General features: G+C 46.6%; 1 protein-coding gene across 1 annotated transcript in view; it reads left to right on the top strand.

Moving 5' to 3' along the window:
• The first annotated feature begins 868 nt into the window (after window positions 1-868).
• PTDSS2 (phosphatidylserine synthase 2) overlaps window positions 869-24,677 on the top strand; it is a 37,493-nt gene continuing 13,684 nt past the window's right edge. Inside the window, exons 1-6 of the mRNA XM_064163534.1 lie at window positions 869-1,109; window positions 9,455-9,556; window positions 14,858-14,940; window positions 20,157-20,224; window positions 21,272-21,406; window positions 22,388-22,438. Coding sequence (XP_064019604.1) covers window positions 886-1,109; window positions 9,455-9,556; window positions 14,858-14,940; window positions 20,157-20,224; window positions 21,272-21,406; window positions 22,388-22,438 — 663 coding nt within the window. The 5' untranslated portion in view covers window positions 869-885. The remainder of the gene's footprint in view (window positions 1,110-9,454; window positions 9,557-14,857; window positions 14,941-20,156; window positions 20,225-21,271; window positions 21,407-22,387; window positions 22,439-24,677) is intronic.

Raw genomic sequence — 24,677 nt, 5'->3', positions numbered from 1 at the left:
CACAGCTTGAGACCTTGAGACCGTGTCCTCTTGTTCTGCCCCTGGGTGCCTGGGTGAAGAGACACATTGAGCAGGGCATTGCCAAGGGGAGCTACATTGCCAGGTTGGGGCTGGGGCACCTTTGAGTGCAGTGCCAGGGACCTGAAACTGCTAGATGTGCCTACGTGAATAACAGCACCCAACCTCTCCGCTGGAGCCATTTTGCATGGTGGCTGTCTCTGGCAAAGATGAATCTCTGCCAGTTTTGACTAACAGCTACAAATCAAAGCCTTCAGCAACTACAGTATCCTTATGGCCCCAAGTTGTCTTCTCCAGTACATGGCACAGGTGCTCAGATGTGGACACGTCTCTCTTCTCCTGGGCAGCTCAGCAGTGGTCATAGCACGCTTTCCAAATAGGACTTCTTGTTACTCGAGACCGGAGCTTGTGTCTTCTGTGTGTGGCGCCTGAAAGCTGCTTCCAGGAGACGTAGAATTCACCCTGTTTTCTGGTTATCCCCACCGCTGGGATCCTGTAAGTCTCTTCCGAGTAAGTTGATTCTACGGCAGTACGAAAACCACTGAAAGAGAAGGGGGCCTGTCCTCACAATGACAGCTCCGAGAGACCAACGGCAGCGGATGGCGCAGGACGCTGCTCTGAGAGAGGCAGAGGCTGGACCAGTTGCGACCGCTTGAGGGCGCTGCGCGGCGGCGCCTCGCTCTCCCCGGCCAATGGCGGCGGTGCCCTGGCGGTTGCCAACGGCAGCCGGGGACGCCCTGCGCTCCGCCTCGCCCCGCCCAGACGCGCTCTGCGCTTGCGTCGCCCGCGCGCTCCGTGCCGACGTGGGGCTGCGCGGGGGGGCGGGGCCCGGTCCGGCGCGCGGGGCTGTACTCGGGGGGTGCCAGCATGAGGCGCGGCGAGCGGCGGGGGCCCGGTGCCGCCCTGGGCAAGGCTGCCCTGGAGGAGCAGCAGCCGCCGCCGCCGCCGCAACAGCCCCCAGTGCCCAACGGTGGCAGCCCCGCCGCGGCCGCAGAGCGGCCCACGCTGCCCGGCGCTGAGAGGGACAGCCCCGGCCTGCGCCGCAGCACCGAGTCCGAAGTGTACGACGACGGTACCAACACCTTCTTCTGGTGAGAGCCGGCCCCTCGCTCCGGGGTGTTTTCCAGCCGCTGTATTGAGCTGCGGTTCCAGGCTCCCCGCAGCTCTTCTTCTCCCTTATTTCCTTGCCCTCTGCTCCGGAGGCTGCTGGCGGCGGCGGGAGCCTTGAATCCCCCCGTCGCCTCCGTTTTGACCCGCCGCTCGGCCGTGTCTGTGGAGCTGTTGAGGGAGCGGGCTCGGGGCTCTGGAAGGAGAGAGAAAGAGTATTGTGCTTTAACGGCGGCTCACAGAACTCCTGCTCCTCCACCAGAGGTAGCGGTGCTAACGGAAAGCAGCAGGGGCTGTGTCTGGAGACGGAGGCCTCGCTGTTGTGGTGCTGTTAATTATCTCCTGGCAATTAACAGTGAACAGGCTTTGGGCAGTGGCACCTCCCTTCTCAATCCGGTCGGAACTCCACCGGCGAGCAGCAGGGTGAGTGTTTCGGAGGTGCCTTCTGTGCTCCAATGGAATCCTGCAGCCCCGGACTGCAGGCCGCTGGTAGCATGCAGTCAGCCAGGGCAGCTCAGCTGGCTACAGGTGTGGCCCAGGTCGTAAACATCACACTCGATATCAAGGGAAAACTTTGCTGAGGATGGGGTCCTCTGTCTTAGGTACTTTTTTCTGCTGCCCTCCTCCTTCCTTCTCCTAAGGACTGCTTTACTCTTTAGTGTTGCCGTGCGTTCGCTGAAGGGCTGAGTGTAAAATGTTTCAGGTTTGTTTCATTAAATCCGTTCTCATTTCAGCCCATAGGTCTTATCTCCTTCTCCCAGTTCCCCTTCCCGGCTAGTTAGGGGCTGTAAGGTGACAGAGCAGTTGTTATAGCTTATCTCCAGGTTGTGGGCACGCTCTAGCGCTCCAGGAGCTCACTGCCTGTGGGCAAGATACCGTGCTTGTTTCTGGCTGTTTTATCACTATTGCTGATATAAACTACTTGATCTTCCCCCTCCCTCAGGCTTGGGTAACACCTTTTCTGTCCATGTTCTTTCCTGTAATCCCAGCAGAAAGATGAAGCTGTCACACTATAAAGTTCTGGTCAGGGATTTGCAATGGTTTTGTGGCATGCTCTGTGCAAAACCCAGGACTATCTGTCTAAGGCTGGTGAGGCAGAAAGAGATATGATTGTAGCAAGGAACATGCATTTCTAAATCCTGCCTTTGCTGGAGTTGTTCCAGAAATCCCCTTCAGCGTATTTGTGTGCATGGCCATAGCTTTACTTTGTGTGTCCTCCTTGGCTAAAGAAACGAAGACACTGGTCCCTGGTTTGGAACACGAGCTGAGGACGAAGTGATTTGGCTTGAGTTCGATATTAAGGAGTAAAAGGGGAGGGCACTTGGCACTTGCTCTGCCTATCTGGGCAGCAGCAGAGCAGAGAGTGTTGATCTTGATAAAGCTGCCAATTCTAGGTGGCATTTCTGCCAGTGCAGGCTGCAAAGAGACGTTTAGATGCTGCTGGATCTCAGGGTGGTCTTTCAGAAGCCTGAGGTATGCAGGTGTAACTGAGGGACATCGTCAGCAGGAGGACCTTTCTGGGAGAACCTGTTAGCGTTGCCTGATGTAGGCTGGTTGAATAACTGGATCCTGCTGAAGTCTGAGGAGGGAGCAGTGCCTTCTTATAAATGGAAAATGGGTAAAGCTGTCCTTTCCTTACTATCTGGTTAAGGTGGCTCTTGCCAGCTGTTCTGTAGTGCTTTAAAAACACCTGTTGCTGGTTTTGTTGTATAATCTCACCTTCTTGCTCCTTTTTCCTGTCGTGAGGCCAGTGTGCAGTCTGCCACCCATCGTCCTAAAATAAAGGCTTTACCTGTAGCTATTTTGTCAGGGCGAATTGTTCCTCTGGCAGTCCCAACGTGTCGCCGTTCTTTCAGGAGCTTCCCATGTCAGCCAAGCCCCTTCCAGGAGGGCAGTGGGGACAAGCATGCTGTCAGACTGTCCCTTATCTGTTTATTTTATTTTCCCTAGCAGTGTGGGTCACTTGTTCTGCCAGCCAGGAGTTTAAAGGCTTGTGGAAGTCTGTCCTGTACTTCCCTTGGACCCGCTTGTGGCAGTGCAGAGTGTGTTACCAGATCCTTCAGCAGTGCTGAAGGTAAAGGTTGTAGAGGGGAAGAATTTTCTTCCCCTGACCCTTGTACCCTTCTGGTGCTGTATGCTACAGAGGTGGTCACAGAAAATGGAGATTAAAGAGTAGGTGTCCATGTGGAAAAGTATGGGAAGTATCTTTTCTCTCTGAAGCTCAGAAGCTGGGGTAAGGTTACCCACACGGCTGGCTCGCTTGGGAAGAATTCAACCATCTAGGACTTGCAGACGTGGCCAGAAATTACTCCAGACCTAGCTCAGTTTGCAAAGGTGCTTTTTCTGCTATAAATGTGACCCTTGGGCAAGATATCTTCAAGCTGTCTGCCTGCTCTTTTTCAAATCTTGAGCTCTGAAAAAACATGTGATGTGCTGTAGAGTAGTTGTGTTCTTCAGTCTCCATAACATGAAACCGAACAAGACTGGTTTTAATGACCTCTTGGGAACCTGCTCAGTCAGTCCCTCGACAGTTCTTTCTGTCATGGGGAAATGTCAAGGCAAGGAAGCAGGCAGAGGCTTTATGAAACAACTTGGCGGGCTCTGTCTTTTATCCCTGAGCTCATTTTCAAACATCCATTCCTGCTGGCAGAGAGCTGGAACTGCTCCAGCCTGCCTGGCAAGCTGTTCTGCCAGGCAAGCGCAGTCACTCTTGTTTCCAGCACCTTTGATTGTTTCTTGCCCCTCTGCTTGCAGAATCAGCTTTCTGAATGCAAACAAAGGATCTCTTTGTGGCTCAGATTTTGACTTTTGTTTTTGGAAGGGTGTGAAGCACAGAGGATTTGATACTTTTACTGAGCTAGCAGAAAAAAAGCACCACTTTGTTTCATTTGTTTGTTGAAATATCCCCACACAGAGCTTTCCACAGCATCTCTGGGCTCTGTTCCTGTAAGCAGTGGAAGACTGAGTGCTTCAGGCTTCTCTTACTGGGACTTATTTCTGTGTGGGGAAAGGTGATACCAGTAGAAACTGGGACTTGGTTACCTCTGAGCAGTGACCATGACAGATGCCTAAAGATACTGAAGCTGGAAAAAGAGGAGCTGGGTGACTTTCTGGGGAGGAGGGAGCAAAAAAACTGACTGAAGTAGAAAACTGCTCTCCACCCTGTGATAAACAGAGAGGCGTGCAGCACCTTTATTGAAGAGGAAACCTTCCTCCTCACAGCAGCCAGTGAAAGGCAGCAGAAGCTGCTGTGGTGGTGAGTGTTTCTGTGGAAGCCTATCCTGACCCTGAATTACCAGTTTGGGATCATCCCATTACATACTGGATTTTTTTAGGGTAACAAATTTTAGGAGAACAAAAATCCTGTCTGAATTTCACAGCTTGTGTTTACCCATGATTATATCTGCCAAGAAGGTTTCCAGTCATGATTTGAAGGTGTTGGGAGGTACCAGATAACACCTTTGCCATACATTATATTGTGACTGTCTGGGTTAATTGCTTTTATAAGTCTTGCTTTAACTTGAATATAATTAACTTTAATGGCTTCTGTGGGTGATTGATGTGATTTTCATCTCCCACACTAAACAATTCTTTATTGCCATCACGTGGATGTGATGTTTGTTACTGAGGTCATAGTGTGGCAGCAGGTATCTGTGGAGCTCAGGGAGTTTAAATATGGAAAAGAAGAAAAAGAGGGAAGTGGTTGGTAGAAGAACCTGTGGGTTAGTACAGCTTTTGTAGGAACTAAGTAGCTCAGCCTGTTTGGAGCAATAAGCACAGCAGTGGCAGGTGAGGAAAAACAGGTGCAGAAGCCTCAGCCTCTCTCTGTCATTTTATTTGGTGTTTATCTGGGAAATACTTCCTGATGGCCAGCACAGGAACATCTCCATGGAAGGGAGGCTGGTCTCTCTTGGGTACTGTGTGCAGGGGGCTGTGTTCCTGTGCTTCTGAGAGAAGTGTTTTGAGAGGCACCAGCTTGTGGCAAGGAAGAGGAAGGTTACTATTTTGGAGTGTCACAAGTACATGCAGAAATATAATCAGCGTTGCATATCTATATAGATGTGCCCAAGCCTTGTTACTGCTCTAAGAATAGACACTTTGGGATATTCTCTGGGGGTTCAAACAGATTTTTAACCACAGCTTCCAGCATCAAACCGACAGCCGTGTCCCTGTTGTGTCACAGATGACTGTTTTGGACAGTGTCGCACACAAGGTACACAGGATTCCTGAATTGCAGCATGGTGGGGGTTGGAAAGCACCTCTGGAGAACATCCAGTCCAATCTCCTGCTAAGGCAGGGTCACCCACAGCAGGTTGTCCAGGGTGACAGTGTTCAAGTAGCTTTGGAGTCTTTCCAGAGAAGGAGACTTTGCAACCTCTGTGGGCAGCCTGCTCCAGAGCTCCGTCACCCTCACACTAAACGACTTTCTCCTGATGTTCAGCTAAAACCTCCTGGGTTCCAGTTTGTGCCCATTGTCCCTTATCCTGTCAGTGGGCACCACTGACAACAGTCTGGCCCCATCCTCTTGTCCCCCACCCTGTACCTCTTGGTGAGCATTGATCAGATCCCCTCTGGGGCTGCTCTTCCCCAGGCTCAACAGCCCCAGGGCTTTCAGCCTTTCCTCCTCACAGAGATGCTCCAGTCCCTGCAGCATCTTCCCAGCCTTACTGGCTAGTCTCTGGAATTTTGTGTCACTTGGAGAACTGATAAAAAGGTGAATCAATGCATCCTTGAATGTTGTTCCTAATGATTTGCTCTAGTGCAGCTGTTGCATCATTTAAAACAAACAAGAGCAATAAAGGTGTGGTCCTGCTCACTTCAACCTGATTTCAGTTTGTGCTGGAGGTGGAATGTGGTCATTAATGCCCACCCTGTGGGGTGTTTCTCCCTCTGCCGTGGGAGCTGCTCTGGCCTACTTGCCCCAAACGTTCCCTTAGGTCATTTTTGGTCATATACTTAACTTGTAAAATAAAAGCTCTGGTTGGAATTTGCTTTAAATCCTGTCGTTCCTAAAAGTGACAGAAGAAAAGAGAAGCTGAACTCGAAGTTGATCCCAGTGCTGGGAAAATGCCACCGTTTGGAAGCTGCAGCGCAGAAGTGGTGTGGGGACTGGCACAGCCTGAACTGCTCTCCCTTGGTGTTTAACTGAGTTACAGGGCAAGCGTGTTTTGTAAGAGCAAAACTGCAGTGATTTCACTTAAATGAGGAAAGAGACAGATGTGAGGTGCAGGAAGTCAGGCAAATGAGTCCAGAGAAGGAATCTATTTCATGTAGCAGCTTGGCAGTAGTTTGGTGTGAGGGCTGCTGTAAATTCTCTTTGACCTTCCTGCTTTACCTGGTCTGTGCACACTGCTTCTGGACACTGCTTTCCCAGGCTTTGCCACCAACCCCCCTTTCCCCGCTTGCAGCTGGTGCAGCACTTGGGCTCCTCTGTAATTCCATGGACTCTGCTGAGCTGAGCTCTTTGCAGTCTCCCCAGCTCCAGGCCAGGAGCCCATAAGCCTTCCTGCATAATTCCTCTGCTGCTTACCTTGCTGGCGTGCTCTTAGCTCTTGCTGTGTTCTCTGGGTGTGTGGAGGCTGAAATAATTCCTCTTTATGGGGTGTAGTTCATCCTGGCTGAACTTCATTCACTCTTCTCTGAGTGGTAAATGTTTCCTGGTTTATTTTTTTTTAGTCTTTGTAGATTCCTCTTTTGTTTTGTTTTTTTTCAAACTCTCAAGCTGTGGACAGTTAATCTGTTTGCATGCTTCATTTTTTTGGCTGTGACAGGTAGGTCTGTGGGATGCTCTGCTACCTCTAGCAGCTGCCATCGCTTGTGTCACTGCTTTCCTGGTCAGAGCTGCCAAATGGCTCTTTCCAGAAGACAAACCTACCCAGAAAGTCTTTCATCCTGGCTTCTTGGATTCCATGCTCGACTGAAAATTCACTTTCATGACTAACCATCTTGAAAGCCTTGTGTGAGAGAATGTAGCTTTGGTTGGGAATGAAAACTGAGCTAAAAGGGGATTGATGAAATGTAGAGCTGCTTATTTCCCATTAGGTAGGAGCTTGTGGACTTTCCCCTTGATGATTGTATCACCGAAAATGAACCAAAAGCAGAGTGTGAGCCTTCAGACACTGATTTTTCACTCTGCTGCAAGCTCCCCACAGGGATGGAGGAAACTAGAACGTTTGTTTTTCTGGCAGGGGAGTTTTCTAGAGCTGTTTCTCCAAAAGAGGACGTGCCAGTAACTGAGTTGTTGGCAATTCTGCAAAACACTCATCACGTCGAAAAAAATCAATCCAGGTGTTGAGAGGGTGTAAAGGTAAGGTGACAGGCAGCCTTTCTGGAGTTATTTTAGTAGCCTCTTGAATATTAGCTGCAAAGGAGTAAATGGTGAGGCATAAAATCAAATGCATAGCCCTGCAGCTGGTGTAACCTTGTCCTGTGATCAAAAGGTGGGGGGTTTAGTATGTATTCTATGCATAAATAAATACAGAGAACAGGGCCATGGCCTGACTCCAGTGATTTAGAGGATTTATTGCTGCACCTCACCTTTGACAGGGCTGTATTTATTTATTTATTTTTAAACTCCTGTAGGTTACAAAATCAGCCTCACACCACGTGGCTGTGAAATGGGGCTGAGGTATGGGCTATGAATCACCTGGGGTTGGCATCCTGGGAGGAGAGCAAAGGGAAGATGCCTCTGAAGCAGGAGGCTGGCTGCTGCCGAGCCTTGGTGCGGGGCTTTGTTTTGCTGATTCCCTTCTGATCTGTCAGATCCTCCTGGCTCCTTCTCCTTGGGTCTGCCCCAGAGTGGGTCAGTCTGTGTGCCCTGAGCTGAAGGAAGGACAGTGGTAAACACTGTGAGCCTTGCAAGCAGGGGCAGAAGAGGATTGCATCTGCTTATGAGGTATTGCCTGTGTTTGCCAGGGGGATTAGCAGGATGCTGTGAGAAGTTGCTGGGGTTTGGATTAGGGTGAAATTGTGGTTCAGAGTAACTCCTACCTTAACTTTGAGAGCAGGTTTGGGTAGTTTAATGGATTTGGTATTCACTGGCAGGTCAGTGGACCTTTTAGAAATCCCTGATCTCTGGTTTATCATGACCTGTGCAACTTGAATATACAGAAACTTTGGTCTTTTGGCATTAAAAAGGAAGTGTAATGTTAGTGTCTGTTACGCTGGAACATGAAAGGAGCCAGCATGTACAAATCCCTGTCACACAGAGTTAATTTCATCCACAGCTTTCCTGTTCTCTAACATTGATTCTCTGTACCTGGGTTATTTGAATTGGCTGCGTTCAGAGGTGTGGTGTAGTCCCGAAACAGAATTCCTGGCTTTATGATTTTGTCCTTGCTTGCAAGCTGAGGTTAGATGAGTTTTACACTGAAAACAGTAAGTGGCTTCTCATTAGGAAAGGAGTTTTCAACTTTAAAGAAACCAAAATGCAGACAGAGCAGCGCAGGAATATTCTGTCATAATCGGTCTGGGTGTGCGTGTCAGCGAGCTGCAGGCAGCTCCCAGTCCTGCCTGCCTGTGCTGGGCTTTGCTCTCCCATGCAAGTGCTTTACCAAAACCAGTGTAACCAGCAGGACTCATGGATGGGGAGGTGAGAACTTGTGGCTCCATGGGCACTGATGATGTTCTGACTGTACCAGTGTGTTACAGCAGCAAGGTCACACATTCCGACTGTGCTTTATGGTGGAGCTCTGCTGGTATGGTTGTTCCAGGAGAAGCCCCTTGGGTGCAGGGGGCTGTGTCCAGTCCTGCAGGCACAGATATCATTCCCTATCTTCTCTGCAGATCTAGGATGGAATGAAACCAGGAGAACTGCTGGAAATGAGGCACCGAGAGGCAGCATCCTAATTTTTGCAGTTACAGCTGGTCTTGTTCAGAGTTTTTTTTTCCCAAGTGCCAGGCTTTTCCTATAATGTCCAATTCCCATGTCTGGGGATGTGTTTTTATTAATGGACTTTGAAATTAAGCTCTGCAGCAGCACCCTTCAGAATACACCTGACAAACTAGGAGAGGAATATGGAGGTTTTCAGATTGAAGTGTTAGCACAGAGCTCATTCTTTGCAGGTTGATGCTTTTCACTTGGCAGGTGTTTGTCCAAGTATTTCCTTGACTCAAAAGCTCTGCGAGGGAGGAGTAAGCAAGGCCCATCCTGGTGGTGGACAATGGGCTAATCCCTGAATTTAGCAGCTCTGGAAATTCCCTTTTCTCTGCTGAGCTTCTCTAGCATTGCTGCCCCATCTTTCAGTGTCAAACTTCCTGAGGCTTCACTGACTGGTGAAGATGTAAAGTCTTCAGCTTTCTGATGTCTGTTTTCTGTTCTGAATTTTAGGAGAGCTCACACCTTAACAGTCTTGTTCATCCTCACCTGTGCACTGGGCTACGTTACCTTGCTGGAAGAAACCCCTCAAGACACAGCCTACAACACAAAGAGGTAAAGGTGTGAGAAAAGGGTCTCTAAAGGGTGTGTGTTAGAAAAGGGGAACTATGAGTAACTCAATTACCTCATGGATAAGGCACCTCAAATCACCTCTGCATTGACTTGTTTAAGTGCCTGAACCCTTAGAAAGTGACAAGACCAAGCCTAAGTCTCTAAGCTCCTTTGAGGCTGGTTGTTGAATTTAATTTCTAATCAGTTTAGTGTCACACCCTGTCATACTGTGGCTGCTGTCTGTGTGATTTATAATACAATACAAAACTTCCTAAAGCCTCAGAGTTCTGGCTGTGTTTCTTTGGCAGAGATCCTGCTTCTTTCTTAACCTAACTTGCTAAATTCCTTGAGCTGTGATTACATTTTTGTGACCTGAGTGCTTATTGTACAATTCTAGTCAGGATTTCAGCACAGATCATCATTTACTGTTGCAAACTGACTTGAGAGCTTGCAGCCTGAACAGAGGCTCTGGGAGAAGAAGAATGAGATGATGCTTGCATGTGTGGTCCATCACAATTTAAACTGATTAAATGTAGCAGAATTTCTCCTGTTTTAAAAGAAATACAGTGGGGAACAAAAAGGGAGAAGAAAAGTAGTCTTTTACTGACTAAATGTAGTGGAATTTCTCCTCTTCTAAAAGTATCACAGACTATATCTGGTTGGAAGAGACCTCCCAGATCATCCAATCCAACCCTCAACCCAGCACTAAACCATGTACCAGGTCCACACACTGCTTAAATACCTCCTACCACTGGCCTTGAGCAAGCCATTTCTTCTGAAAGAAATACAGTAGGGAACAAAACAGGGGAAGAGAAGTGATCTTTTAAAAAATCTAAGTGTGTTTTAAGAGTTAAGGGGATGCTTGCAGACTGCAAAATGTCCTTGCTGTGAGCACAGTAATCAGCTTGGCTTCTGCCAGTTTGGTTTCTTAAGTATCAAGCTGTGTTTTTCCTTTTGCTCTTAGAGGATTTCTTCCTAGTTTTTTTTCCCCCATTTTTTTCCTTTAAAGTGCCTCAGGATATAGCATTCATTGTGGTGGAGATGCAGGAATTGGGGTATTTCCTGAGATAATCTTGGTGGTTCCTCTCAGTTACACAATAGCTCACGGAATAATTCACACTCGCCCATGAGGGTTGTGTTTGCGTGCGTGGGGGTGTGATGGAACAAGTTGGAGCACAGTGCCCTGGCTGGAGCTGGAAAAAATTCCACAAGGCTTTGGGGTGAACAAAAATGTCATTTTATTCCCAGTTCTAACGAGTCTGGAGAATGGATGGGTGTGGAATATCCTCTGGAACAGCAGTGCCAAGCAAGGAAGGGGAAAAGCTGAAAGAGAAGTGATGACACATTGACAGGGGATGATACAGAGCTGAGGTGACTCAGTGGAACATCTTCTTATTGAGATTAGAGCCTTCACTGCTTTAGTGAAAGCGAAGCCAGAGCAAATTCAGCAGCAGATCAGTCTTTCTTGCATGAAATAGAAGTTGCTTTCTGCAGATTCAGTGCAGGGAATAACGTGGTCAGCATCACACCAGGCAGCCAATGCTCTTTGATCACTTCTGCCTGCAGCATCATGAGAATTGAATGTGGTGATCCAAATATTGGGGTTTGGGTCCCTCTGTTTCCACTCGTGCTGCACTCTTAGTCATTCAAGCACCATGCTCAACTCTAAAGTAGTCATTAACTCACCCCAAGCTTGTCCCAAGCTGAAGATCAACACAGATCTAACACACAGGTACTGTAGAACTTTACTAAGCTTCATCTCTGCCTTGGCCTCGACTTGTGTCATGGGTCAAGTGGCTGTGGTGTTAAGCACACTCATGCCAAGTCAGTTTTCAGTCTAATAGAATGGCTTAGGTTGCAAGTGACCTCAAAAATGATCTACCCCAACCTCCCTGCCATGGCCAGGGAAACCTCTCAACTAGATTCAGTTGGCCAAGGCATCATCCAGCCTGGCCTAGCACACCCCCAGGGAGGAGGCATCCACACCCTTCCTGAGTAAGCTTATTCCAGAGTCTCACCACCCTTGTACTGAAGAACTTCTTTCTAAGATCCAGTCTAAACCTATTTTCCCTCCAGCTTAAAACTCATTCCCCTTTGTCCTGTCTCTAGGCATCCTTGTGAAAAATCCAGTACCTGAAGGAATCCTACAGGAAGGCTGGAGAGGGAAGGTAGCTCTAAGGTCTCACTGGAGTCCTCTCAGTAGAATGTCTTTTCTGAGGTCCATGCTAGGCCAAGTTTAGCACCATTAAGCATGAAACTTGACTCATGTCCCAGCCTTGTTCCTGCCTTCTTTAGCATTCGTGTGTCTCCTGCAATATCTCTTTGCTCCTGATCAACTTGATGTGACTCTTGGAGCATATATGAACAAAAAGGTGTTTCAGAGCAGGACTAAGATGGCCACAACATCACAACTGTATCCACGACTCTCATGTCCACAGATATTTTAAAATGTTTGCTTCCACAACTTAAAATACCTTGTTCCAACCTGAGATCTTTTTGTGGTCTTTTCACAGAGCTGTTGTGTGCTTTGGTGCAGAATTTTGGCCTGTGTGAAGCTGTCACTGTGCAGATATTCCATGGGAACTGTTGCCTGCTTAATGAGCAGGAGCAGTTTGTTAGCAGTGAGCAGTGTCTCTAGCTGTCATGCTTTTTTATTTCCAGCTCCTGCACACTGACAGTGAAGCAGTGTTTCTGTGCTTAGGTGCAAAGTCTGAATGCACTTGCAAGCAGCTAAACTTCCTTTGTTTTCAGGCTCTTGCTGAGAGGTGCCAGACTGCAGATGAGCTGCAGTAGGTGCTTAACGTTGAATTGAAGCACACAAATTCCTGTGCTGCCTGCTCTTGCTGTGTCTCCTGCGCTGGATAAAGCAATAAGGAGGCATCTTGAGACTCCTGTCTTTCTCCCCTGAAAGTGTTTCATCTGGCTGCTTCCAGAAGCAGCTGAGAGCAGGAGAGGCTGGATTCATGCAGTAAATCATCAGGATAAATGATGCACAGAAACCCAACTTAGAGCCTGAACCTCTGGGATCTTTGGGACTGGTATCTATAACTGAGATTTATGTTTGCATCTGACATTTGAGTGCTGTTTTCCTTCCTGCAACATGTCAGGGCAATAAAGTAGGAATATTTAGGGGTTTAAAACAAGATTTTCTATAAATGTATGTTTAGTCAAAGTTCATTAGGAACATACATACAGATATGGATGTGATCAGATCACCTCTGTGGTAAGACAGTTGAAAATATGCTTTGTTAGCTGAAGAGACATTTGAGCTGCAAAGCCTGGCGGCTGAGACGCTTCATTCACATGGTTCCTACAGCACTCAAGGCAGCCTGGAAATAGTCCCTTCTGTCTGACAGCTTCTTCTCTTCTTTTAAGCACCCAGGAGGAGCTGACAGGACTGAGCTCCAGCTCTCTGCCTAAGCACTCAGCAACCTCCTTTGCTAACAATGGTTGTGGAAGAAATCCTTATCTCCCAAAGACTCTGGATGCTGAGCAGGGCTTCTTGGGGGGAGAATAAAAAAGGGAATATACTTTGCCATCTAAAAAACATATTCAGGCTTAAAAAATCCTGAGTGCACTGGATTTCAAGCTATGAGACTGTCCCTCTTCTGAGATGCCTTTGCAGTAGTTTTTGACAGTAAGTGGTCACTGCTCAGCCATGCTGATAACTCCAGGTGTGTGTGTATTTGCAGGTGGATTATCTCTAGCTCCCATCCCTGAACAGCCACAGAGAAAACATGTTATCAAGGAGGCCAGACCTCCATCTGCCAGTCTACCAGGCTTTCAGCTTGTGATAGCAATGAGAGAGTTGTACCAATTGAGCTACTGTAGATAATGCTAGGGAGGGGACAGAGAGTGGGAGCTGCCTTTTTGGGAGCCCAGAATGAAGGAGGGTACACAGACACTTTAGACAAGCTTCATTGTCTTGTGTCTCTGAATCAACTCTTCAGATAAGACAAACAGAGCACATTTGTGCTAATCGGGCTAATTTGTGCTAATCCAAGAGTTGCCACACTCTCTGTTTTCCTGTGTGGCCAGTGCTAAAATTCTATTTGGAGTCACACTTTAATGTCTGGTGTCTTCCTGAGCTGCTGCTCAAGAGAACACATGAGCCATGATGGATCATCCAGGCTGTCTACAGGGATAATCTGAAGAAGACCTTGTCTCAAATCCTAGAGACTTTCTCACCTCAACTACTTTGTGATAAGCCAGCAGGCCAAGCTGCTGGTTAGGTTTGGGGAACTGCATAAGGAAGCAGCATGAGAATGGTAAGAGGGAAAATGTAGTTACCACAGGAAGAACAAAAAAGCTAATGGACCTGGCATGGGTATGATGCACATTGGTGGTTTTTCTTCCAAGCTTCCCTGTCTGTGAAATGTCGTGACTGGAGCTGCAGCTGCTGTTTGGCTGAGTGGTGTAGGTTAAGGGAAATTAAGAGTTAATTACTATAACTACAGAGAAAAGTCCTCCAGAGAGAGACTAGAAAGTCTTGGTGGAGGACACAGGACATCGTAGTTGTTTATTCTGCTTTCCTGTATCTCTCAGTATGAGGAGGATTCACAGCCAGTTCTCTCCCTTCTCTCCCTCCTCTCTTCTCTGAACGTGTGCAGTGGCTGTTAGCTCTGTTTTGTGGGGGAGGTTGCAGCCTTGGCTGGAGAAATAACTTCTTGCTGTCCAATTTTGGCCTAGCCTCAGGGAGGGGCCTAATTCATGTGTATATATCCCTTTTTCCCTGAATACATTTTGTATTTCTGTATGTATTTGCAAATAGCATTCATATTTAACTTCCAGTTCTGTGCCAGTCTTATTTATTTTACTCCCTAAAGGGTAAAATATCTTTCTGTCCTTTTGCCCTGGGCAGCTCGTGGCTCAAAACCAGGACACTGAGCAAAGATTTTAGCTAAAGGTGTGTAACTGTTAAGTTCCTGCGGTGATACAGATTCAGGTTATCTCCAGGAAAATGACCCTCACAAGGCTGGAAACAATAAGCTTGGACATGTTGATTCCTAGCTTGGGCATAGTGGGAGTGACCAGATTGCTCTGTGTAGGTACAGCACCCAGGATGCAGTGTAAGTCCTGGTATTTCCAAACACACACTAATGATCTAAATCATAATACTGTCACCATTTGAGAGCAGCTGCTGGTTTTTTTTTCCAAAGAAGCTGCCAAAAGGCATCTATTTGATGGCCATGTTTAGTAGGCAAGAAATAAAGCCCAAACTACTTCTCCATCAAGGAATAGAACCTGCATTTCCACTGGGAAGGTGAAGCATTCTAACCAGTTTGTTCTGTTTTTCACTTTCAGAGGTATTGTTGCCAGTATTTTAGTTTTCCTCTGTTTTGGAGTTACCCAAGCTAAAGATGGACCATTTTCAAGACCTCATCCAGGTAATTGAAGTTGCTGAAGTCACTCAATTATTTCTGGTAAATTGCATGGGTGATGGTGAACCTAAATATTTGTGTTAGTTGGGGAGAAGGTAAATGGTAATTGAATAATAACAGAGGTTCCTTATCACTGCTCAGTGATCAGGTAGCCTCCCTGCAGCTCTGGTAAGCCTCTCTGCTTTCAGTCTTCATGGAGCACAGGGTTATTTCCTTGTTTTTTTAGGATCTCCCTGTTTTGACTTCCTGTTGTTAGTTAAAAGCTTTGTGTGAACTGCCAGATCCTTGAAACCTTTGTTTCCCTTGTTTATCCTTTTTACCCCTTTCTGTGGTGGGACTGCACTTCTGACCCTGTGCTGGGTGCTGGAGCCCTGTGCTCCATTATCCACAAGAACTGGGAGATTAGAAGACCTTGATTATGATTTTAAAGGTTTTTTAGTTAAGTCTTTCAAGCATCTGAAAGCACAGCACAAAACCTCCTCCAAGTAGCACTACCTTGGGTGAAAATATTTTAAGATCTTTGATCTTGTGAATGACTGAGAAAGAATTAAGTGAGTTTCTTTAGGCTCATACAGTATTCCTGAAGGCATTAGGCTCTCCTGCAGTCAACTGAACTCTGTTTCTTATGCCAAAAATGTAACCTTCCAGTTCAGGAATGCTGCTCTAGGTAAGAAATAGCAGGCATGTTAAAAACTTCAGAGCAGAGGTTGCTCTGGAGCAGTGCCCACAGCACACCTCTGCAAACTTCAGCTTTTATTCAGAGGTTTTCATTCTTGAGGTGTTGCTAAACAGCAGAGTTCCTTCTTGAAGACAAATTGGTCCTTTTATTGGGATATTAGGGTACTTTTAGTTTGTCTGGACCAAAGCTGTTTTTCTTCCCTGAAACAAAGTGCTGCGAATTGGATGGAGAAAGTGCAAAAGTCAGAGGTATCTGTGGCAAGCTTCTTGTGGAGAGTGAGCCAATGTCCACCACCTCTGTGTGCTTCTGTCTGGGTAGCAGCCCTTGCTGGATTCAAGCACCTTTCAGCAGAGTGTACTTGTCCATGAGCAGGATTGCTGAAGAATTTGCCACATTCAATCCCTTCAAATACTGAATGTTGACAGTTAACATCATCCTTCCTCTCACTTGTTTAATGATATGATCTTCTGAAGAGTGGTTTTCAGGAGCTGTTGCAGTTTACTAAGACAGCAGGTACAGTTACAGCAGCACATTTGGGTTCCCATCTGAAAGAACAGCAGCCTTTTTTCCTGCCTGCTACAGCAAGGCTCTTGCAGGCAGCAGGGCATAGCATTGCATCCCCTGGGATTCAGTATGGGCTCTCCAGTTACAGAGGGGTGTACTGGGAAGTTCTCACAAGGCAGTTGGGTCTCTGACCTTCGCTTTGAGGTGCTGTTTGAGGAGAAAGGTCTCACCTCAAAGGAACTGGCAGCAGTAAAGTGTACTGCTTCCATTTATAGGGCAGAAGGAAGCCCTGGCTCAGGCAGGTCACTGCCAGCACACACAGCTCCAGCAGATCTGTTACATGAGCTCATCAAGCTCTGTCTTACAAGTAGCTAAGCTTCTTGCCCTGCTGGTCGTTTTTGGAGCCCTATTATTCAGCGTGTTTGTGCCTATTTATGACCAACTCAGGAGATATTTTTTGCCTGCTGTTCTGTTTCAGTGGCTCTTCTCACTCAGTGTTGCCCACCTGGTTTGTTTGCACACAGCCCCCATCTGCCAATTCATCACCACTTCTGCTACAGCAACAGGTTGTGCTTTTAGTTTCCTCCCTCAATTTAAGGCTGCTTTCCTCAATTTATTTTCTTCATCAGTTTAGCCTTTTAAGGGGCTCAGGTCAAACTCACACCTTTGTTGCTAAATAAGGATGAGGGGCTGGTTGTGCACTAAGCTGGACAGGGATCTCTTGGTCAGTGTTCATCTTGTGTTCCCCAGCCTCCTAGCACTGGCAGCAGTGCATTGTTTGAGCACGGTAATTACCGAGCTATCAGGTATGTAAATGATTAGTTGAAGCATCCTTCGTCAGGAAGAGAGTCCTAATTTGAGGGAGGTTCATGGTGACAAGTGCATTTAAGGGAAACAAATAGCAGGGGTATGCCAAAAATAACTTTACAGCTGAAGCCAGTCCAGGAAGAGATAGAACACAATGTTTGTACAGCTCTGAAAACATCTCCTTGCTGGTGTGCATGTACAGATAGAAAGTAGTCTTCAGAACCCCTTCTGTCAGCTGGGGAGAAAGCACTACATTATCACCAGGTCTTTTTTATTCTGCAGTATGTCTGAGTGCATTCAGCAGCTGCAGGTCAGCTCTTGCCAGCACCCTGTGTGTTTATGTACAGGAGGAGAAAAGCTCAGCCTGCCCTGTGCGTGTCTGAGTAGCGTCAGATCTGCCAAACACAGCCTTACAGGGCAGGAAACAGCATTTCCATAGCTCCTTGTCTGAAAGTGATGTTTGAAGGAAACAATGCTCAGTTCTTGTGGGAGAAGTGTGTTAACGAGGGGCTAGCTCTTCTGGCTGGAATGTCATGTTTACTCTTCAAGGTATGTGGTCATGGGACAGGACAGAAAACACTTTCTCAAACACAAACCCATTTTTTACATCACTTGACGTCAGCACTGCATTTCTGCCCTGCACACTCTCATTCTCAGGTGGTTTTCATCAGCACAGTGGTGCCTGTTTGAGGACAGGTTTCTCTCTTCCAGAGAATGTGACCATCAGTGAGTAGGTTTGCTGGTTTGTTTTTCCTAAGCTGCATTCTGGAAGAGCAAGAGGGTGCAGGCACCCTCTGTCAGCCTTTCCAGGGAAAACTTGCCCATGGATTTGGAAGCTTATCAAATCTGAAAGAGAGACAGAAGCCATGGTGATGGTTCTTACCTTCATGTAAGGACAGCTGCACCAGAGGCTCTAATCACTGCTTCACCAAGGGGCAGGTAGGCTGAACTCTGCTTTTCTTTCCCTCAGGGAGACCAAGGGGCAAAACCACCTTGTGATGTGTGTTTAGAGGTTTGTTTGGGTTTTAATGACTGACCCCTGGGAAGACACTTCATTGATTGCACAACTGAGGAATTACAATTATGTCTGCAGACTTCAAGTGAAAACCTTAAAAGTTCCCAATTCCCAGTGAAAGCTGTTACAAAGCTTTGAACTTCTGGTGTCCAGGCCACATCTGTCCTCTTTGGTTATCCTTCTATGGTAGGATGGGTTTTTTCTTCCTTGAAAGTGTGAAGTAATCTGTTTGAATTAATTTAGCAGCTTTGCTACACCTTCTCAGTTTTTAGTCTATTTTCATGCTGCTGGCAGAAGCAACCTGCCAGAGACTTCTTATAAAAGTGGAGATTTTTTATTTCTATTTTTTTGTGTGGTTTTGATTGGTTGTTTAATGGTTTTGTTTTCTCCTTTGATGCTGGGTTGGGCAATGACTACATTTATTTTTGTTTCAGTTGATAAACAAGACTCTAAGCAGCTCTTCAGCACCACGGCTGGTTGATTTTTGGGTTCTAAGCTGATCACCAAACACATTTGCAATGCACTAGGTCCTGTTTTTAGCACAGGACCTGTCATGGTCCTGCTTTTACCATTAACCTACTTAAGCTGCCTTGGAGTTAATAGAGACAAATGCCCAGATCAGTCTTGAAGGCTCCTGATCTTCTCACTTTGTGGCTAACCACATTCATGCAGGTGGGATCCAACCATCCACTCCACTTAAGAACAACTCTCTTGGTTCCTCTTTGCCCCACTCTAATTTTACTCAGCACCTAGATGTTCCCATGGAAGGAGTGCTCTGCTTTACAAGGGTAAACAGGAAGCATCTAAAGAAAGTCTATTAAAGTCATTCCAGGGTGATTAGGCTGTGACGTAGCTGGAGGTTTCAGTATCCACTTGGAACGAGTCAAGTCTGGCTGAGTGACCTTGTGCAAGCTTCTGGCTGTGGTTAGGAAGAAGTGCTGGAGCACTCTCTGCACATCCTGGCTCTGCTTTGACCTGTGGCCCAATACCACTGGGTGAGATTTCGGAGCCCAGAACCCACTTTATGGAACAGAAACCAAACCAGTCTCAGGGTGGAGTAGAATGAATTAGGGGCATGAGCGTAGCTCATGGACCACACCACATGTGGCCAAGACAGTCAGAGAGCCTGTTACCCAAAGTCTAAGTCCCTTGGAAGGACTGAGGTGATGGTGATATGTTCAAAGCCAGGTTGGATGTGGCCTTGACTAACCAGGTCTAGTAGGAGGTGCCTCTGCCCGTGTCAGAGGGTTGGAAGTAAATAATCTTTAAGCTCCCTTCCAACCCAGACCATGGAATGATAATATGATGGAGCTGAATACATGAATACTTCAATTTGTGTAGAGTCTGCTGGTACTTAGGTGTGAGAAGAGCTGTAATAGCACATCTCAAGAGGATGAAAAAGGCAGATGAAGTTTTCATTATATTCATCTTACTATGAAGAGTTTCAGATGATCTCATGGATGTTGCACCTGCTAAACCTTTTGTTCCTGTTGTTTAGTTAATTCCTAGTAAAAGTGGAAATAGCTTTGGTCTTGTGAAACACTTTCTTCTCTTGTGTTCAGGGACAGAAGATGGATTTGCAGAAATAAAGGAGTGACTCCTAGAATCATAGAATCAGTCAGGGTTGGAAGGGACCACAAGAGTCATCTAGTTCCACCCCCCCTCCCCCCCGCCCCCACCATGGGCATGGACACCCTGTCCTAGATCAGGCTGGCCAAAGCCTCATCCAGCCTGACCTTAAACACCTCCAGGGATGGGGCCTCAACCACCTTCAAATCTACTGTTTGGTTTAGCAGGACACAAAAAGTGTCAGAGTGTGGTAGCCATGGCAGGGCTGGGAAAACCAAAGCTGGTCAGATGAAGTGAGAGTATGAAGAAAGGGAGTCAAGAAGGATGTAAAGTTCTCTTCCATGGAGTGCTAGAAAATATTGTAGGTGGCATCTGTCACTCTTTATGATTCCTGATTATTTAGTCCATTGAATCGAGGTGTTCCTGGTCCACCCTCACAGCCCCAGGCTGTTGCCTTCCTAATGCTGGCTAACTCCAGAGTAGCCTCTCTGGCTGTATCTTATAAGGAGGAAGTGGAACACTCCAGTACAGGACTCTCCAACTTCTCTTGGTGGGAGCCTCCCTTCCTGAAATGATATCAGAGTAAAAGAATAATTGTCCAAGCAAAAAGCAGACACTTGCTAACACCCCCTTGGTCTGTTTCTGTAGCTTACTGGAGGTTTTGGCTGTGTGTCAGCGTTGTGTATGAGCTCTTCCTCATCTTCATACTCTTTCAGGTAAGTAACTTGAACTCTAAGTACTAAAAGCCAGTTTAGTGTGGATATAAAATCCTTTGCATTCTTCAGTTTTGTCACTGACTGCAGGAGATGCTTTTCATCTGTGTGAAGCCTTGGAATTGTTGTGCTGTTGCATGAGACCTGTAGGTTGAGGAAAAATTATCAGGTTAGGGAATTGTAGAGTGTGAGGGGTTGGAAGGGACCTCTGGAAGTCATCTAGTCCAACCTCCTTGTAGTCAGCTCAACTAGATGAAGTTACTGGGAGCCCCAGCAAGCCTGACTTTGAATGTCTTCAGGGATGGGACCTCCACCCTCTGCCTGGGAAACCTGTTTCAGTGTCTCATTACCTTCATAGTAAAGAACTTCCAAATGTCCAATTCAAATCTACCCTGCTCTACTTTCAAACCATTGCCCCTTGTCCCATCATTACAAGCCTTTGTAAAAAATCCCTTCCCAAGTCTCCTGTAGCTCTCTTCAAGCACTGGAAGACTGCTTTAAGGTCCCCCTAGAGCCTTCTCCTCTCTAGACTGAACAACCCCAACTCTCTCAGCCTGTCTTCATAGTGAGGTGCAGAGAATAGAGCTGCACCTTGAAAGTGCACCTGGGTCCAGGAACCCAGAAAAGCTTCTAGTGCAGGAGGCACAACTATTAAACCAGTATTTCCTGGCTTTCTCCCTGCTTTTTCTTAGCCTCCTCAGGCTCGAGGAGGGGAGAGGAAAGGCAGAAGGTGCAGTAAGAAGGATGTGTCAGGTAGAGTGGTGAGGTTTGGGAGAGAGGAGGCATAAAGGAGTAGGTTAGGAAACAGAGTTAAGGCTCTCAGATTCTTCATCTATAAGGAATCTTCATTCCATAGTATTTTTTTCCTTGTTATTTACCATCAGAGGCCCAGAAGGTGGAGTAGATAGACTGGCTGATGCTTCAAGCTCCGGGTGTACCAGACCTACCCCACCCATTTGAGGATGCAGTGCTGATTTCAGTCAGCTTCTGTCTTTTCTGTGCATTGATATGTACTAAGAGAGAAACCCAGGCTTTGTGTTCCCCTCACAGACTGTGCAAGATGGCAGGCAGTTCATGAAGTACATCGACCCACACCTGGGGGTGCCTTTGCCGGAAAGAGACTACGGGGGCAACTGCCTTATTTATGATCCTGGCAATGCAACTGATCCCTTCCACAACATCTGGGTAAGAAGCTGAGTTACTGCCTAGTGAGTCTGACTGGCCTTTGGTAAAAAGTTGTTTAACTGAACTCTTCAAGATGCAGCCTTTCTGAGTGTTGAACAAAAGAACAGGTTATGGCTGACTTTCGGCTTCCTTCTGTCTCTTCTCTTGATGTTTCCTGCTGATCAGATGGAGATGTGGTTCTGTATCTTAGTTACAGAGCCCAGGAGAGAGGGTAAAGTGCTTATCAGTCCTCCTTTCTCAGATTATTGGCATAAACCCTTCCCCCTAGGTGTTTGGGTTTGTGTGCTTAAAGAATCTTCTGCTCACACCCACTCTGAACACAGAGTTCAGAAGCTGCATGTTTCCCAGCAATCTCTAAGTTGCACTTTCCTGACTAGCAGAAACCAGCAGGTTCTTGTTCCTTGCTGGCAAACAGAAGACTTCAGATTCAAGGGCAAAGAAATTTTGGTTATTTACAGCTCACTCATTGAGCAGAACTGTCAGTGCTTGTGTAAGTGAAGAGCACTGAATCTTTTGGGTCTGCCATGGAAGGTCTTCAGTGTATCAGGAACCAGAGGACAGGTACAGCTGTCCCTTTCTATCTATGCACCAAAGATAGGAGGAGAAAAAGCCCTCTCTGCCCAGAGATTTGTGGTGTCAGGGCTTATAAGATTTTAGGAAGCTCTACTAGATGCATTTATTTCTCCATCAGACATGCATGTTTTTGCTGTGGCTAGAACATATTCTGCTTCTGTCCCCTTGGAAGGCAATGAATGGTATCTCTGCTTTATCCTAATTACAGTTTCTGCCCTTAAGTTGCTGGCTTGGTGTGGCAGATAATTTTATTCCCTGTGATCGAGAAGAAACAAACTGGTGAAGTGCATCTGGGGTTTGTGTGAAATATCTGAAGTTTGCTGCTGCATTTTTCTTGGGGAAACAGTAAGCCTTGAGAGCAGGCTGTTGCTGTAGTGCCAACTGACCTAGGCTCTTCTTGGGTTATAGGACAAATTGGATGGCTTTGTTCCTGCTCATTTCTTTGGCTGGTACCTGAAGGTAAGACGGTCTTCAGTTACCTTTCTATTACAGTGCTGGTCTGCTTTTAGAGCTTGACTGTCTGTTTTAGCAATGCCAGTCGGTTATATTAGACAGTCAGCTATGGACTAAACCAGCTGTTTGTGATCATGAAGGGCTTTTCTCTTTCCCCTGACCACGTTGGGTCACCTCATTTCTTTCCTGAGGTACGCTGTATTGACAAGCTCCATTCTCCACCATAACCCTGAAGTCAGATCAATGAAAGTGGAAACCTTTGCTGCTGCACAGTAAATGCTGGAATGAGCTTTGGATGTGCAGTGTGGAGAGGAGGGTGTTCAGAGGAGGTGTGAAGTCTGTTGGTGGTACCCCAGCACAGAAGCAGGATGATACTTACCACTGCTCTAAGACTCAGTGGCATCCAAGGCTTTAATTCTGTTTAGCCAAGACCAACCAACTGTGGAAGGAATTCCAGTTGTGCTTGTCTCTGGCAAAACACATTAAACATGTGATTATTTTGGTTTAAATATTAGCTCTTTTTTAGCCCTGAGCAACTTAGTGTCTAACTTTATTTTGCCCTTTGCACCTTGCTTATTTTTTTTACCTCCAAGACCTCTGTAATTAAACTGAAAAGGCTCAGGCTGTCTTAATAAGCTACAACCACTGTTTTGGTTTTCCTTTTCAAAAGTGATATGTATTCCCAGGAGTGTTCCGGTTTGGCCTGGGTGCTTTTTTAACCTCTGTAAGCAAAAGATGAGTGTGCTGGGTGTGAGGAGGCTGACTTCTGATCAGCTTGGTGGTGACTTGCTGTGTTCAGAATTGTCAGTTTGAGGAAACTTGGACCTTCTTCACACAAGGGAATTATATTAGAAAGTTAAAGAGCAGAACAGCATTTCAGTTCCAGGCTGTATTTATTGTTACAGATAATGTCAGACTGAGGAAAAACACCTAAGTAGGGAGAACCTGGTGACAAGATGGGAGGGAAGCAGTAACACCTCCTGGGGAGCTAGAGTAGGGCAGAACCCAATATGCCTGTCTGCTCCATCTATTGTCTGTCTTGATCTGGAAGAAGCTGTTTTGATTGAGGAGCCTGTTCCTGCTGAGATGCTGGGAGTGATACACCAGCTTGCCAGGCTGCAGCCTCATCTGAAGGGCTCCAGACTGCTAAGCTTGAGAGACACTGGCTGCTGTAGTTCTTTTTTTTTTGTCAGCATATTTTTTCTATAAAAAGCTGGAAGTTGAGTGTCTTGTCTTTATGAGGAGAGATGAGCATGTGTTTGGGTTGTTCCTTGGAGCAGCAGACTCTTAAGCTGAGTCTCAATGCACCAGAAGGGCAATACTGAGAATAAAGTTGGAAATCATCCTGGGCCTTCTTGTCTGCTGTGGAGTCATTTGGCTCATTTGCTGTCAGACTAACCTGTGATGATGCCTAGCTTGTATTTTTCTCCCCTATTCTGGGTGGGGTGGCCAGTGCCAAGCTGCCTTTACTCTTGCAGAATTAGTACTGGCACTTTTAGCACTGCCACCTTCCACCAAGGCACCCAGTTGAGGATGCAGCAGACTGGGTGTGTGGCCTCTCTGTGCTCTGAACTGCTTCAGATAAGAAATGTCAGCAGAGATGCCTTGTTGTGCCAGGTGATAGATGTGTTCTAGTGCTGCAGGCCAGCTGAATCCTTCTGCTGAACAGGGAAGGAGATGCTGCTCCTCTCCTCATCCTGACAGGCTGCTGGCTGGCTTGTGTGTCCCTGCAGAGTCAGGGCTGAGATTCAGCACAGGTGTCTTTTAAAGTTTGCATTTAGCAGGCTCTGAAAAGCCTTTTTGAGCAGCACTGGAATAGTGCTGCTGTGGTGGTCAAGCAGTAATTCTATTCATTTAACTTGATTCCATCTGAAGCCCATCTCACCTGCTTTATTCTTTCATGTAATGACATCAGTGTCACTGTCTGTTTTCTTCACTGTCTGCCTTGTCTTTGTGTTGCATACTTGATAGGTTTAGAGACCTGTGAGCATTTGGCTTCACTAGATGATCACATCCTGGAAATCAGATTGTCAGGAGTCTCCAGAACCTTTTCTGGCTACTGGAGACAAGATGCTCTCAGCTGGAGAAATAACCAATAAACAAAGCTCACCAAAGCCCTGAAGGGTTAATCTTATATTATGGTTACTGGAAGGAATATTTTTTGCATACACTTCCAAGTCTTTAAATGTGAGCAATATCTCCACAGTGCTGAGTTCTCTTTTGTTTGGTCTCCAAAAGGCTTTAG

Source organism: Pogoniulus pusillus, chromosome 24 (assembly GCF_015220805.1).
Source record: "Pogoniulus pusillus isolate bPogPus1 chromosome 24, bPogPus1.pri, whole genome shotgun sequence".
Taxonomy (NCBI): Eukaryota; Metazoa; Chordata; class Aves; order Piciformes; family Lybiidae; genus Pogoniulus; species Pogoniulus pusillus.
This window is presented reverse-complemented; position numbering and strand designations above follow the sequence as displayed.